Below are 18379 nucleotides of genomic sequence, written 5' to 3'. Positions count from 1 at the left end.
AACCCTCAGCATATAATAACAAACCCACAGCATATAATAACAAACCCACAGTATATAATAACAAACCCGCAGCATATAATGATAAACCCACGGCACATAATGACGGAACCACAGCATATTATAACAAATCCACAGCATATAATAACAAACCCACATCATATAAAGCAAAACCCACCATCACATAATAAATACTATCACATAAGACAGCTATGGCGTTCCATATATATCCATAAAATAAAACTGTTTTATTATAATAAGTTATATAATAACATATAGGAGGATAGTCTGTTAGTTGAAAATATTAACAAATATATGACAGTAGTTCATCTACCATTGGTTTTCTTAAATCGTAAGACGGGTGCAGAGCTTTATTTTCTGAAGAAAGTGTGATATCCCATTCGTTTAAATACACAACTTTATGTTTGATATTGTCGAAAAATTTGAATATCAGTTTATCCTGCAAATATCTCGCAAAATCATATGGAACACCTTCACTGTATTGTTCGAAGTAATGCGGACCTTTAATGAATATTTTTGCGCCAGGCACACGATCCAAGAATTTAACTATAGCGTCTTTGGCGTTCATAACATGTTCTTCATAAACTGACAATGGAGCATAACTTATATGTGTATACCAATGCAGCACTACGATCGGATTTTTAGAACGTATTACGTTAAGATGATAGCTTGCAGGTTTAAAATGATTTATTAACCCATTCGGTGTATAGGTGAAAAATGGGAACTCATGCGCAACCCATATAACAGTAATGTTGTCTCTCTTATTTTTACTGACAGCTTTGATTGGTTCATGGTGACCTTTTATAGCATATGATTTCCCTAAAAGATTTAAAATATCAGCAATTGATACAAGCCAGTCTCGCACTGTAGAATCTCCAACCATGTAAATCTCCCGGTTTCTTAGACAGGCTAAATACCTGTTAAAACTTGTGTCAACTTTTTTTTGACATAAGAGATTATGCCACGTTTTATTATAAAAATATCCAACTGGGGACGAAATGTTCCATGTGACTGAAGGATTTATTAGACTACACGAGTTCTCTGGATGACCTATGGTTTTATCTGCAAAAAGAAAAACAATACACAAGTGTCCCCAAAAATGCAACTGGATTCATATTAAACAGACATGTTATAAGCTTGACATGAATATAATAAATTCTTTTAAGGATTATACATCAGATTTAATTTTGGTGTATAAACATTCTATCTAAAGCGCCATGAAAACTTGTTTGTCCTTCTGTTCGTCACTATCGTCCGTGTGTACAAAATATTATTACTAATTGATACCTTGAGTTTACCTTGTTCGATTGTATTGAGACTTATACAGATGGGAGATATATCGAAAGAAAAAAATCAATCAATGTTTGGGTCAATAGATCGAAGGACAAGGTCACTGAAAACAGGAAAAAGATATCAGGATGATAACCTGAGTGTCATTTACTTCATTGAAATGAAACTTATACAGATTGAATATTTAGTAAAGTAAAATATTCTTTTGATTTTAAGGTCAAAGTCATGAAAACTGTTCCGAAAATATTTTATTAGAGGAAAGCAGTTTTGAAATGGTTACTAGAGGTGCTCTCTTTGAAAATATAGGGCAGTAGAAGATTCCTTTTGAATTTGGGGTCAATAGATTAAAGTTTAAGGTTCCTCTAAAAATCTCATTTTAAAACAAAGTCATAGTTGGTGGTTGAATCTAGTGTTGGCAGCCAAATTGGTCAGTTTACTTACACATTCTACATGAATTTTTCACCGAAATGGTAATAATTACAAAACATTATACATACACTTCTGTTCTCGAACTATGAACAACAAATTTATATATTTTATTAAAAAAATATTTCCGTAATCCATGTTCTGTTTTCAACAAAAATATTATATTTACCTGTGAACTTTTTTTTTTATTAAACGTCATGTTGACCAAGGTAATTATAGTTGTCTTTCTAATACTGTTTTATATCCACCTTTGTTTTTATTGTGTCATAGATTAAATTTATTTGTTCAGTGTATGTTTACTCGTTTTTGTTAATATGTCTTTTGATTGAGTTGAAACATTTCATTTGATATTTAATAGTCCGTCTTTCTATGTTACGATGTTACATTAAGGTTAGGGTGAAGGTTGGCGCCTGATAAAACGTGTCAACCCGATGCATTTCCTTGCACCTGTCCTATGTCAGGAACCTATTGTTCAGTGCTTTTAGTTTGTTGATGTGGCTCAAGTGTTTCTCGTTTCTCGATTTTTATATAGATTATACCTGTTTGAAGGGTTTTACACTAGTCATTTGGGGGCTCTTTATAGATTGCTTTTCTATGTTAACAAGGGCTCCGTGTTGAAAGCAATACTTTGATCTAAAATGTTTTACTTTTTTACAACATGTGACTTGGACCAAAAGTTGTCTCATTGGCACTAATACCACATCCTCTTATATATTTTTAGAAAACATTGAAACTGTCCTCAAAGGATAAGATTGACAAACATGCTCTAAAGTATTTCCTTAAGTAAATAAGCAATGTATGCCTGTACCAAGTAAGGAATATGACAGTTGTTGTCCATTCGTTTGATTTGTTTTGTAATTTGGTTTTGACATGTGATTAGGCACTTTCCGATTGAATTTTCCTCGGAGTTCAGTATTTTTGTGATTTAACTTTTTATTGTCACAGGGTCGTTAATTTGTTATATTTCTCTTAAAGATTATAAATGATTCAAAACGAATTCAATTTAAATCAGCTTCTAATTTTATTATGTTTACTTCTGAAAATAAAGTATCACTTATAATTATGTGATAATACCTTATTTATTACCTATGGATCTATGAGGCAAAGTGACCTGTCCACGAGGATGGTCGGTAGCTTATCGATAACTGCCAAAGAACTTCTCCGTACCTTATATTTTGTAGGTCTAATGCGAAACACTTTTGAAACTTTTCACCGCTTGTTGTACGACTTCATTTTTTTATGTCCAAATATATATAAATAGACAAGTATTTAGGCATAACCATGATAACGGTGTCGTAATCATATATTTTTTTATTTGTACCAGTTCGTGTAATTAAACATCTAGGATGAACTGTTATAACCTCAGTGTTTGATAAATGATTGATACGGATTTCAGAGAAAATACTTGATTCTGTTCATTAGTTAGATCACGAATAGTTTCAAATGAAATTATGATTTCAGCTTTGTACTGGTGACCTGTCTATATTTGCTATGGTATTATCAGGTATATTTTTCGACTTACGAATAGGGATTGTCAATTTGGTATCTTCTTTTTTGCCACTAGATATGCGCGAAACAAATTAATTGGGAATTCAAATGAATAGAAATTAGAGATAGGGGCATAAAAACTAAACAACACAACTATGATAATCCTACATAAGTATCTTATAATTAGGTCACTTGTAATCTACAATTAACTTAAGGTCTTAATTTAAATATATAGAATGTTTTTAATAATTTGTAAGAGTGTAGTTTTTATTATATTTTTTCAAAATATAATAAAAAGTATTGGTCAACAGACTTTTGTTATGCTACAGGTTGTGCAATAGTTTGTATAGATTACGCATGGAAAACCCAATGTTTTTTTTTTTTTTTTATATATAAAAAGAAAACTACGTCATAGACTTTAAAGACAAAATGTAAGAAGATAGCTCATATAACATGTCTTCAGATGAAAGAAAGAAAAAATTGGGTCACCGTATTTGTTTTCTTGATAGAGATTAAGGTTGGTAAATTCCCCACACTATATTATAAAAAAAATACTGTATCCGTGTTATTTCCCCTACTATCTGAGTTATATCCCCGTATGTGGCAGAGTTGAAAAAAAATCAAACAAAAATATGTATGTTTTTTTTATAGAAAATACAGTCGTAAATATGACAAAACAAAATTTTCTATACTACATTGTAACATGAAAAGTCTTACACAGGAATTACACCCTACTCTCAAAATTTGCACATTTCATTAAAGATCTAAACCTATTGTTATATGCTACTTCAAAATTCAAGATGGAGAGAGACACCCCAGTTACATTAAATAACTTAATGCCATTTTTGTGCAAGAGATATTACCGGTTACCATGGTTACTTTAATAACTTACCACCAAGTACATCAACTTTAATTTCCTTTATCATTTTATATCTAGTAGTACTGCAAGTATAAATTTATTGATTTTTATATTAATATGTTTACAAACGATCATATAAAAATGTATGTCAAACCGTCACTAAGAGCAAATCACAAAGGTCTTCAAGTATATGAACACATCTTTTCAATCGAATCACACATATATAATGCATCTCTTAAATATATTTATCAATAAAAGAACAAGAAATGTGTGGTATAAAAAAATTAGTTTAGATTGTACAGATTATTTTTGAATTTGCATAACTCATATACATGCACAAAGATTCTTCCTCTTAATTTGGAAATGCAAATGCATTCGTTAAGTCCCTTTGTATGTCAAGTTATCCCAACGATAACATTTTCTTAAATTCAACAACTTCACATGACATAACACATATTGAAATGCAAAGACATTCTTTCTTTGAAATCTGTTATGTGAGATCATGAACAGTTAAAAAGTTATATTTTTTATGCTTCTGAGACTTAAATAGCAATCATAAAGAGTTCTTGACTTATTTGAGAAAGACTATGCAATGCCACATTATGAATATCGACAGGTTTATATTTATAGGACTATACATTTTCTTCTCAGTATAGAAAAACCTATTTTACGGTGGCAGAATGCGGTCATGAAAGAAAAAGAATATGTTAGCCCCTCAAGATACTTTGGCGTCCCTCAAGATACTATGTCGTTCCCACAAGAAAGCTATCTCGTTCCCCCAAGATGCTATGCCGTTCCTTCAAGCAGAACAAATAAAATAGAAGCAATGTGAAATACTTTTTACAGCCGTTAGCATTGAGTGTGTAGCTTAAATTTAATATCTTTGGTTATCTTGCTTGCTAGCTGAACTATGAAGTCATTATTAGGTTAGTTAAACTACCCTCCTTTCGAAGTAGCATAGTCCTACAGACAGATAGATTGGTTATCTGTCGGACTAGTATACTCTTAAAGGAGGATAGTTTACCTAATCTAATAATGACTTCATGGTTGAGCTAGCAAACAAGCTAACCAAAGATATTACATTAAGTTACACACTCAATGCATTCGGCAGAAAATAATTTTTTTTATATCATGGTTGGCTAACTTCCGCCTTGTCTCTTTAAATACTAGTATATAGAATATCTTAAAGAAGTTCTTAAATAATTCCTAAGGTTAACTATTGAAATCTTGACTATTAGGTTCATAATCGAAACTGAAATTTATTTAATTTTTTTCTCTTCAAATAGAAGTTATCGCTGCTCAATAACTTTATTGTCGTATCACTCTTTCGCTGGTTCCTCTTCAATTGGCAATTGTGAAATTAAAAGCGTCAAAGCATAAAAGATATAATATGTATGTGTAATGAAAAGAAAGAAAATCAACCATTTAACGAAAATATTCCCTGAAATGCAGAAATTTCTTGAATATAAAAATGTATTACCTCAAGAACTGCTTCTGTGCATTTGTAAATGTAGGTACCGTCATATCTCCAGTAATGGAATACCAGTCTGAACAATCAAACCTGGATGCATTTGGTAATAAACAAAACCATCGCATTCCATAATTTAATGATGTAAAGTCACAGATGCCGTGTTTTGTTAGTGTGTGTATCCCACATGCACCTTTACCAGTTTCTCCACGTGCATTCCTAAAAATCCCTTTAACAGCCCTCAACATTCCATTTCTATATATGTAGTTTACATATAGTCCAATAGATTCTTTTGCAAATGACAATGAAATTTTGATGTGCGGAGATCCGCTCCATAATGCCCTTATCACTCCGATATACGTACCATTGCCGTGATCTACTATATACCCCGCTGAACTTGCGTTTTTGCCTTTCTCAGACATCCAAACTTTTAGAAAATCACCACCTTCATTTAAAACGTCACCATTTTTATTATGGAGGATTATTCTAAGTGTTATAATATCACCAGTAGTAAACCTAGCTGATTTATTGTTTATTATTTCCACTGTAGTTTTCGGCAAATAAGCAAGAGATTTTCCGAAATCTAGGCCTTTATACTTAAAGTATTTTTCATAATACTTGAAATCAGTAGCTGTAAACGTTTCGACATCTTTTTTGTATCCAGGGCACAAAATCTGCCATCTACAATAATCAACCGATATATAAATATATACAGAGACAGTAACAAATACATTTACTTATTTCAAAGTTTTCTTTTGTCCAACTCCTTCTCTCACTTTTGAATTAATCAGCAAATCTTGCCAGATTCAGCTCGGCTACCCTTTAGTTATCTAAAATTTGAAGCAAAACGTATTCCATCTGACAATAAACCCATGATATAAGGATCGTCGGTTTGGCTGTGGATATTCGTGAGCCATATCCGATTGCAAAATGAAAAAAAATGTTTATTTCGATGCCTTTCATTGTTGAACGTTAGGAGAAAAATAACAGTTATGTACCGGTGTTCAAAAGACATAAATTGATGGAGAGAAAAACAAATCCGATCAACACATTAAAACTGAGAGAAACACATAAAAAAAACAACAACAAAGAAACAACAGGAACACTAAATTGCAACAAAAACAAACACACATACATAACATACATAGAAACGAATTATTACGTACCAACTGCGGTATTCCTGACTTGGAACAGGCCATGTTAGGACAAAATAGTGAGTTGAACCTGTTTAAAGGGCTAGCCAAACCTCCTGCTTTAAGACAATGTTAAAAAGTATAGTTTAAATGACAAGACTACGTGACACGTTCTTTTCAAGCTAAAATGCGACAAAAACTCATTGACAGATCTGTACGGGGCTAGTTGCGTGTAATATTTGGCCCTTATCAAACACACACTTTTTTCCAGTGGTTGTCGAAATCCCTTTGTCCAAATGACTTAGCAAAAGCTAGCTACTGCATTTAATATTACTTCGTGTGTGTCCTCAATATCCATGAAATAGTTTCTCCTAGTCAATGAAACTGTGAATGTGTGAGGAAAAATAAGGACAAAATCCGCTCCGGTTTTATTTGTATTATAAAAAAATTGGAGATGTGGAGGTAATACTGCCATGAGACAACTGTCCACAAAAGTTCAATAGAAATTGGGCGTAAGTAATTATAAATATCGGGAAAAGGTGCATTTGTCGGCTGATTTAACTTGAAAACGAGTTCATGAACCACTCTTTTTTTAAATGACGCTGGGCTTGAATACACATGAAGATTATTTACATCAATTTTTACGAAAAGCCAATGATTATTTTTTTTAATTAGGTATCTACACAGCAACAAATATTTTTTTTATCTCTAAAATCATTAAACTTTGATAAAAATTAATTATTTGAAAAGAAATGGTATTGAAATTCGTGTATATCCTTTGAAACAAAACAAAAGTTATATGTCTTTCCGAAGAATAAAATGTCCAAAAACTCGAAATTGTTAGCATATTTAATGTCTAAAATGATCCCATTTATCTCTAACGTTTAGCACCGGAAGGTATATCTTTTATTATATATTTGAATTGACTAGGTAAACTAAAAGCTTGTGTGCAAATTTTCGTAAAAAAAAAACTCAACCGTGAGATCAAAATTGTATTGTATGCCATTTTAAAATAGTCAAAGTAACAAATGACCTTGTACAATGCCAAAATACAAATGTACAGACATTGCCAGATTCTAGTGAATAAATGTATAGCAAATTGAATGCTATTCAGTATGGTGCATGTGGTATTAATTTACTGATACCAAAATCATAATACTGAGCATAAAGTAAGGGAACAGTTGAATGCAATATTAATGACAAAAATGTTTTTGGGGAAGATTTTGAAAAATACATGTATCAGTATTCGAATATATAGCATTGAACACGAACCTACATGTATTCCTATGATAATACTTGACTAGCAGTCGCAAATTAGCACCAAAGGGGCACATGACGGGAAGAATGAATATATTTAGAGTTCAACAATTATTATACGTACCCGAACAATTTTGTCGTTGTAAGGTAAAGTATTGAGACAGCAATAATCGATGACCAAAACACAAGTTTCTTATTTAATTTAAATGTCGTACTGATCCTGCAAAAAATTGTTTCCATCTTCATTAATTTTATCTGATCAGAGACGACTTGAAATCGAAAATGACAGTTTCGACTAAAAATTATGTTTTTTAGAACACACCCGCGAAATTGCGGACATTAAGAGCGTGGTTGAAAGTACAATGTATGTAAACTGTTGTAGGGTGAATTTTTGTAAAAGATTTTATGGCTGGTGAATATTAGGAAAGGTATAAAAAGTAATTGGTACTTGGTGATAGAACATTTTTTTAGCCCTCTTTCTTTTTTCCAAAGTTCGTTATTTTCTGATTTCTGTTTTTCTGTATACTATGAACATACAAATACTATAAAAAAAAAGTGTATTTGCTATTTACTATCTCTTCCAAGTTAATCCTAGGTAATATAGTCATTATATCAGTGACAACCGCGGATATTGATAGTAAATGTAAAATAGCAGATACACTTTGCTCATAGTATATTAAGGAAAAAGCGAAAATAATTGTCCTGTCTCAAAGTACTAATGAAAATAATGTGTAGTTTTTAAACAATCCTACTTACTTTAAAGTCCTTCCGATGATGGACACAATATTCGGACGCCTTTATTTTCGTTTTTCTCCCAAAATAACTCAAATTGAATAATCATAAACTAGAATGACAAATGCGACTATGTATGGTACCTATAGGACACAGAGGCATGATTATTAATTCATTGTGGAAGGAAGAGAAGCGACAAACAAAATAAGGTCTTCTAATTTATTAGTGAAGTTTTTTGCAGATCTACAACTTTTAAACAACGATGCTAATTGAGCTTAAAAATGTGTTAGATACACATTTGCATTCAATGGTATTTTATGGCTGAAAATGCATGAGTTTTTCTTCGGTAAAAACATCAATACGAGACGTACAGCTAGAGTGACATCCTGTATTGAGTCTAAGAAATCAATTTCTTTCTCGTTTTTTATATAAACTAAATCAAATTATTTGACATTAAATATTAAATCATTTACCGGCTTTATTTCCAATTTCAGATGTTTTTCAAAAGGGTAACAACAACTCGATCAAAGACGAACTGTCAGACTTATCACATCAATATTAATAGGGTCTCATTGGGGTTTAAGCGTGACGCGGGATTGCCGATTTTTTGTAAGCGTGACACGTGAAAGTCAAATTATTGTGTCGTGAAAACGGGAAATGAGGTCTTGCGGGACCCGGGAAATGACAAAAAAATGAGAATTGCTTACATACATAGTGTAAGTGGGATACGGGAATTTGACAAAACAGTAAGCGGGATCCGGGATCGGGACCCCCCAATGAGACCCCCTATTAAAGCATGGAGCCTTGTGAAGGATTAGTCTGACAATTATTTTTACTTCGTATGTGCATCACGCAAAAAACAAATGAGACATCTTACGAACGGATAAGTATGCTTCTTGCATACGATATGCAATGACAGGAACACAACCTCTTACAAACTACAAAGTGTGCTCTCAGCATACAGTATGCCTTGGCAGGGAAACAGTCTCTTACGAACGACAGAGCGAGATCCCTGCATACAGTATGCATTGACAGAGAAACAGTATCTTTAGAACGACAAAGTATTTCCCTATATGCAGTATGCATTGACTGGGAAATACTCTCGTACAAACGATAAAGTGGGATCCCTGCATACAGTATGTATTGACAGAGAAACAGTCTCTTACAAACGACAAAGTGATATGTCTGTATACAGTATGCATTGACAGAGAAACAGTCTCTTACAAACGACAAAGTGAGATGTCTGTATACAGTATGCATTGACAGAGAAACAGTCTCCTACAAACGACAAAGTGAGAGGTCTGTATTCAGTATACATTCACAGAGAAACACTCTCTTACAATCGACAAAGTATGCGTTCTGCATTGAAAGGGAAACAGTCTCTTAAGAACGACGAATTTTTCCCTATATGCAGTATGCATTGACAGAGAAACAGTCTCTTACAAACGACAAAGTGAGATGTCTGTATTCAGTATACATTGACAGAGAAACACTCTCTTACAATTGACAAAGTATTCTCTCTGCATTAAAATGGAAACAGTCTCTTAAGAACGACAAAGTATTTCCCTATATGCAGTATGCATTGACAGAGAAACAGTCTCTTACAAACGACGAAGTGAGATGTCTGTATTCAGTATACATTGACAGAGAAACAGTCTCTTATAAAAGACAACGTGAGCTCCCTGTATACAATATGTATTCCTAGGTAAACAGTATTTACTGTTCAAAATACGATATGCAATGACAGGAACACAACCTCTTACAAACTACAAAGTGTGCTCTCAGCATACAGTATGCCTTGGCAGGGAAACAGTCTCTTACGAACGACAGAGCGAGATCCCTGCATACAGTATGCATTGACAGAGAAACAGTATCTTTAGAACGACAAAGTATTTCCCTATATGCAGTATGCATTGACTGGGAAATACTCTCGTACAAACGATAAAGTGGGATCCCTGCATACAGTATGTATTGACAGAGAAACAGTCTCTTACAAACGACAAAGTGATATGTCTGTATACAGTATGCATTGACAGAGAAACAGTCTCTTACAAACGACAAAGTGAGATGTCTGTATACAGTATGCATTGACAGAGAAACAGTCTCCTACAAACGACAAAGTGAGAGGTCTGTATTCAGTATACATTCACAGAGAAACACTCTCTTACAATCGACAAAGTATGCGTTCTGCATTGAAAGGGAAACAGTCTCTTAAGAACGACGAATTTTTCCCTATATGCAGTATGCATTGACAGAGAAACAGTCTCTTACAAACGACAAAGTGAGATGTCTGTATTCAGTATACATTGACAGAGAAACACTCTCTTACAATTGACAAAGTATTCTCTCTGCATTAAAATGGAAACAGTCTCTTAAGAACGACAAAGTATTTCCCTATATGCAGTATGCATTGACAGAGAAACAGTCTCTTACAAACGACGAAGTGAGATGTCTGTATTCAGTATACATTGACAGAGAAACACTCTCTTACAAACGACAAAGTGAGATGTCTGTATTCAGTATACATTGACAGAGAAACACTCTCTTACAATTGACAAAGTATTCTCTCTGCATTAAAATGGAAACAGTCTCTTAAGAACGACAAAGTATTTCCCTATATGCAGTATGCATTGACAGAGAAACAGTCTCTTACAAACGACGAAGTGAGATGTCTGTATTCAGTATACATTGACAGAGAAACAGTCTCTTATAAAAGACAACGTGAGCTCCCTGTATACAATATGTATTCCTAGGTAAACAGTATTTACTGTTCAAAATTTAAGTGATTTGAAAAAAAAACTATCGGAAAATGAAGGTAAAAAAAGATTTTTGTTTTTATTTTAAATTTTTGAGAGAGAGAAAAAGGTTCCATCGAACACTAAGAAAAAACAAACGTTTTATATTTAATAATTGTGTGAAGAAGATGCATTTACAAAACTTCTACCTCTGATGGTTCTTTCTAATTAAAACGTCAAACGATAGACCCGATGTAATGTTACTTCTGAGGAATGGTAAGTTGAGAATTGCAAAGTTGTTATCGTCACGTGTGTCAGAAATCCGTATGCTAGTTTGACGTAGTCCATCTATGTCTGTATTAAGATAAAGATCCAAATATGAAGCAAGCCTTCTAGTTTTGTTAATTATTTGAATGTTTACTTTTAGCTACCTATAAAACCATTTTTATTCCACCCATTTCTTTAAAACGCCTGTACAAAGTTATGATTATGACAATTGTTTCGTTCTACTGGTTGATACAATAGAGTGTTGGATTCGATCAGGTTTTATGGATTTTCCTCTTTTTTTTAATCTAATTTGGAGTTCGGTTTTTTTGTTAATTCTTTTTAAAAAAAAAATTTTTACTATTAGTAATGCTAGATTTTATAAGCGTTTGGTATTACCATAAATTATCACTTCTGTTATCGTACTATGAACGACAAATTTATTTTCATTTACCTGTGTACATTACTCTCTTTGGCGGCATTTTGTTCAAGGTTATGGGTGTTGTTCCTGAAATTAGTAAGCATCTTACCCCTTAAATGATTGCATATGTTTTGTATTTACATTGTGTCATATATCAAATGTATTCGTTCAGTGTATGTTCTCTTGTGTTAATATGTCTTTTGATTGATAATCTATAATGTGACTTTCTCTGTTGTGATGTTACGCTATTGTTTCGGATAAGGGTGAAGATTGGTAACCATTTCACCTCAGAAACAACAACCCGGCCAAAGAGCAGAAAACAGCTGAAGCCATCAACGGGTTGTCAACAAAGCGGTTAAATCCTGCGCACGAAAGCGTGCTTCAGCTGCTGACTCTTAAGCAAAAGTGTTAAAGTCAAGTAAGAGCATATAGCGTCTGAAAAATGGTAGATTGACTATGATAGAGCCGAAATTGTAACGTTTGTCAGAGATCTTAAGTTTGTTTGACGTCTTCAATAGTTTAAAACATTTTATTTCCTAAACATGTAAAATTGATGACTTACAAGTGATCAAACTTGTGTTTAGAGGTAATTAACTAAATATGAAGAGTACATAATACAGAACTCACTTTAGTACTTCATAATGACAATTAAATATCAATATTATTTAAGGAAATTTTGTTATCTTACGTCATATTGTTCTTTTGAGTCTGCATTTCAAACTGAAAAAAGTTAAATATACTCATCATAGATACAAGGATTGACATTTTTTTGCGCCAGAAAAGCGTTTTGTCTGCAAAAGAATACCTTTGGGAATAAAAACTCCACAAGCACTGGCATCAACCTAGTGGTTGTAAATAATTTCATCATAGATACAAGGGTTGACATTTTATTTTTGCGCCAGACAAGCGTTTCGTCTGCAAAAGAATACCTTTGGGGAATAAAAACTCCACAAGCACTGGCATCAACCTAGTGGTTGTAAATAACTTCATCATAGAACCAAGGATTGACATTTTTTGTTTGCACCAGACAAGCGTTTCGTCTGCAAAAAAATACCTTTGGGGAATAAAAACTCCACATGCAGTGGCATCAACCTAGTGGTTGTAAATAACTTCATCATAGATACCAGGATTGACATATTTTATTTTCGCCAGATGCGTGTTGTAAACAGTAGATTTTTAATTATGACCGTATCAATGATAATTCATACTAATATTCCCTAAACGAATAAATGACAAGAAGACAAAACTGAAATTGAATTCATTAGAAAATATCACAATAATGTAAACTAAGAGGATTATCTTATATAGAATATAAATAACGAAGTAAGAAATGCTAAACTTACAAATACATTAGAATAGACTAGAACTTTTCTTATATGTGTTTTGTGACAATTTGCCTAATAGTGAATTTATTTTCGATTTTCTTTCTGACTCGTTTTATGATGACCTTCCCATTTTTAAGTGTTCTTATGCTCGTTTTATATGTATATGTTATTGTGTTTATTTTTGGTTTTTACATTGCAATCTGATGTCAGCTTTGATAGAATGATTTTCGAGTGATAAGTAGCTATGTAAAGAAAGATTGTTATTTTGTTGTGGGAAAATAATTAGTAACTACTGAATTAGTAGCTGCAGCATTTATAACAAAAGAGCGTAAACACGTGTAGCTCAGATGCAGTTTGAAAAAATCATGCGGTAATCTCGAGCAATCAGTTAACTAAAACGATACAGAAAGTACATGAAAGTGTTTACTGTCAGTATTTGTTTTAAAACGACCATCACTAGCTATGATTTATAGGTTTTGGACTATTAACCGGTCTTTGTACGAGAAAATGTTTGCCTCAAAAAAATAAATAATACATATCAATTTAATGGTTTTTGAACTATTTACCTGAGAGTAGTCTTTTTCAACTAATTCCGTATAATTAATAAATTCATTCGTATATATTTCTTTTGAAAAAAAAACGTACTGAGCCAAAATAAGTTTAGTTTTTTAATTAGATTACGCAAAAAACAGTTGTAAATATTTTATTTTATTGATATCAATTAAAGAATAAATTTAATTTGTTGGATAGTTTGTAAAGAAAAATAATTTAGTCAAAAACCTTTCGCATAATGAAATTATACACGCTTACCATTACACATCATTTAATTTGGTGGCTGGAGCTGGGATCCAAAATATTCATGTCAAAGTTTTTATCCACATTGATTATCTCAAGACTAATATCAAAATTGTCTCAAAGTGACAATTTATTTGCCCATTGGCGAATTGTTTGATTTTGCTCAAATCGTAATTGTAAAATTTAAGGAACGATTTCAAACAAACAGCGAATCACTTACGGAATCAGGTCATCGCCAAACTCGACATTTAATATGGCCGCGTTGGACATAGGCGAATAGGTTCGAAAGGACGAGGTTATTTACGACAGATTATGAATGATCGCGAGTCAGATAGAAAAGAAAACATTAATTATGATGACTTTAAAACGAAAGAGATTTCATTATGGATACAAAAATTGATGAAACTGAAAACCTTTTTGAAACAGTAATAATACATTATTTTCTAGGAAGGATCTATTGTATGTCCCTCTCTGGAATGCTGCGAAAACTTAAGTGTTACGTTTTCCCTTATTGAAACCGTCATTGAGTCTGGGGACCTCGGTGGCTGAGTGGTCTAAGTAGTTACTACTTTAACTACTAGCCAGTCAACACTGAAGTTTTGAGTTCGAACCCCGCTCGTGCGGGTGTACTTGACTCCAATCTTAATTGACTAGGCTTGTCAGTTTTACTATTAAAGGTCCAGCTTCTTCCAACAATAAAGCCTGTCCGTCACGAAATAGCCGAAGAGCGATTCTTAAAAGTGGCGTTAAAACACCAAAAATCAAAATCAAATCATTAAGTCTATTTATACTTAATAATTTCTCTTAAAATAATCAGCTGAAAAATGCTTTTTAATATAGTGACTGACGTGAGTGAAATATATTGACTGGATTATTTGGGTTATGAAGCACCTATGCATTGTATATTGGACAAAATGTCACAAAATGGCAGCATCCTATATCACCAAAGTCATTTGACGTCTTACTTAAATGTATATAAATGGTGGTAAAATATATTTTTATTTGACTGTTGTATAGTTTTTCTTGACATTTTTTCTCTTGAATTGAAGTATGTAAGTACATATTCCCATGTGCAAAAACAAAATATCTCCATGATAAAAAAATGATTAGTCCCCTATTTCATTGGTATCGATTTTTAGAATTAAGTTAATTTGTTAGATAATTTGTAAAGAGTATATAATAAAATCAAAGCCACTTACCATTACATGTAATGTATAATTTGGTGGCTAGCGCTAGGATCCTTGCATTGAGGAAGTTTGTGTCTACTTGATCATCTAACGACATGATATTCAAACTGTCTCAACGTGACAATTTGTCTGCCTATTGGCAAATTGTTTAATTTTGCCCTAATGGTACATGTAAAATTTAAATCAAACCTGTCGTGTCTACATTTAGAAATAAATAAGTTTTTGGCAAAAAGTATTAACATTAGCAGAAGAGATCAACAATCGATAGCACATGTAATACCTTGCTTGATTGAAATTTATAATATTGTCCATGCATGCATAAGCCAAAAACTTTAACGCCATTATGCCTTTCGACGATGAAACAAAAACAAATATGCAAGGTGTTGAAGGGACAATGTGCAGACAAAACCAAGTCGTGTGAACTTAATTATAACAAGAACTTATGGAACAGTCATTATTTATCAGCTGAGGTGTCGGTGTATTTTATTGGTGGTGGGAGTGGGGTCATTACCACTAATATCACACAGCTGCGGGTGCAATCAGAAACTTTATTTTACTGGGGGAGAGGAGGTCATAAAATGAAAGTTTGTATGTCTATCAAGTATATGAATTGTTAACGATATTGGCGTAAGCGTGCAATTTCTGTCATTGTTTAACCTTTGGTATTGCAGCACCAGCTGGATGCCCAATCTCACAAGGATAGTGAATCTGATCACTCATCTCTTATGGTTCATTATCTATAGGATGTGAAAATTTACAACCCGACTTAAAGTGACAAAATCATGATATTTCTGGGGATAGATGTAGGACTATAAAAGCTGTGTATATTCCAAAATCATTTGTAAACAGGTAAAATTCATTTATTAAATTATTACAAAGATATATAGAAAAATAATATTTAATGTTTCAATTAAGGGTTTTCAATTTTGCTGGACAGCATGGCATTCGCACACACAAAACAATACATGGAAGTTTTAATAAAAAAAAAAAAGTTTTGAAACTCAACCCTAGCCTTCCCTTTGTGATATGTAACTTTGTGATTCAATTTCAAAGATATCCATACACTTACACATAAGTTATTGTCCGGAAACTACAAAAATGCTTCTTTTTGGCCCCTTTTTAACAACTAATTATTTAACTGATGGTATCATGACCCCAAAAATTAGTCTTTGTTAGATCTTTAAATATATATTTCTGAAATATTCCTCAAAAAAAAATACAGGTCAAGTTCTACAAAAAAAAACTACACGTCCTCAAATTTCTTATCATTCCAAGATTTGCTAGTCCAACTTAAACACAATATCGTGGTTTTATAACACAAACATGTAAGTTGTAATAATAAAGAATGGTATTGAGATCAACAAGTTAATGATATGTTTCGTGTAATTATCGTATACATGTATATTTCATGTTTCTTCCCATTCGATTTTTATAATCTTTAACGTGAAAAAAACACATTGTTTTATTATTGAATAATAAGTCAAGGCAAACAATGAATAAGACAGCGATCTCATGAAAAGACACGCGGTAAAGAAGTCACGTTTAAATACAAAATGTAATACCTGCTCACACGTCCATTCGTTGTCACGAAAATATATGTCTATAGAAGTTAAATCAAGTCACTTAATTTTTATTGTTTTTATTTTTTTGTGTTTTAACGTTTTATTTTTATAAAAGTCCTGTTTACAAAACTTTGAATTTTTCGAAAAACTAAGGATTTTCTTGTCTCAGGAATAGATTACCTTAGCCGTATTTGGAACAACTTATTGGAGTTTTGGATCCTCAATGCTCTTCATCTTTGTACTTGTTTGGCTTTAAAACTATTTTGATATGAGCGTCACTGATGAGTCTTATGTAGACGAAACGCACGTCTGGCGTACTAAAAAGTAAAATCACAAAAATACTGAACTTAGAGGAAAATCAATTCGGAAAGTCCATAATCACATGGCAAAATCAAATAACAAAACGCATCAAAAACGAATGGAACTGTCATATTCCTGACTTGGTACAGACATACTAAATTATAATTCTGGTACTTTTGATAACTATTAACGCCATTTTGGTTTATTTTCATGCATGTGCTCATAACATAAATTCAAAGATGTTATTTCCTAACTTGTAATTGCTCCCATTTAGATAAAAAAAATATTGGTCAACCTGTTGGTAAATAAATGTCTTGAGTGTGACGTGTGTTTATGTAAAAATGATATAAACCTACATTTAGAGTGAGAGTATTAAATACCATTTCTAGGACAATGCCGTGTTAGTTGCTGTTTTTCAAGTATAACTAGATTTACAGTATCCTTCTAGCCGGTTGAAGTATGTTGTTATGTCAAATACTTGTGATTGTTCCTATAATGTTTTTTTTTTTATTTCCCTAATTCGTTGACAATTTATACCTATCTGCACTCATTGTATAAATAAATTTAATCAACATATGGTAGTCGTCGATCTCAGAACATGATTGGATGAATTTCAGGTTCATAACCTTTATCAGCTAACGGAATGAATCAAATATGATAACGGGTGTTACTGAAATTGACAACTTTGTGAAATATGGAAGGCACTCGAAGGGGATTTTCGTTAAATTAACATTTATTTTTTAATTATTAGAGAAACAGATTCTTGCATAGTTAACGTTAAACTGTGGATTCATTTATTTTCGTTGGTACAAATTTTCGTGGGTTACGAAAAACTTGCCTGTTCGTGGATATCTAATTTCGTGGTTTTGTCGAAGTCTATAAGCCTATAGAACATTTGTTATTCGTTGAACATTTAATTTCGTGGTTCACGTCTAACCACGAAAGCCACGAAAATTGGTATCCAACGAATAATAATGAATCCACAATAACTTGTTTGTTAAATATAGTGAGAGATATTATGGACATGATAGTGCAAATCGTGATACAAGCATGAAATTAAGAAAATAGATTCACTAATTGATAATTAAAAAAATTCAGCTGCTGGTCATAAAAAAAAAA

At 32.5% G+C, this 18379-nt stretch overlaps 1 protein-coding gene across 1 annotated transcript; it reads right to left on the bottom strand.

Moving 5' to 3' along the window:
- Positions 1-230: 230 nt before the first annotated feature.
- Positions 231-12807, bottom strand: LOC139490505 (NXPE family member 1-like). The gene is made up of 5 exons (XM_071277285.1): positions 12780-12807; positions 8064-8159; positions 5562-6230; positions 4115-4164; positions 231-1080 (listed from the first exon to the last, which is right to left on the bottom strand). The coding sequence occupies exons 1-5, from the start codon at positions 12803-12805 to the stop codon at positions 302-304; spliced, it is 1620 nt and encodes a 539-aa protein (XP_071133386.1). The 5' UTR covers positions 12806-12807; the 3' UTR covers positions 231-301.
- Between the last annotated feature and the right edge of the window lie 5572 nt (positions 12808-18379).

Source organism: Mytilus edulis, chromosome 1, assembly GCF_963676685.1.
Source record: "Mytilus edulis chromosome 1, xbMytEdul2.2, whole genome shotgun sequence".
Classification (NCBI taxonomy): Eukaryota; Metazoa; Mollusca; class Bivalvia; order Mytilida; family Mytilidae; genus Mytilus; species Mytilus edulis.
Note: the sequence above shows the minus strand (reverse complement) of the source record. Positions and strands in the feature narration are given on the sequence as shown.

Coding starts and splice junctions, on each gene's coding strand:
- LOC139490505 (XM_071277285.1), bottom strand. CDS start 12,805: ATGCAGACTCAAAAGAACAATATGAC. Junction 4,165..5,561: donor GCACAGAAGCAGTTCTTGAG/GTAATACATTTT, acceptor TTATACTTGCAG/TACTACTAGATATAAAATGA. Junction 1,081..4,114: donor TAAAGTTGATGTACTTGGTG/GTAAGTTATTAA, acceptor TTCTTTTTGCAG/ATAAAACCATAGGTCATCCA.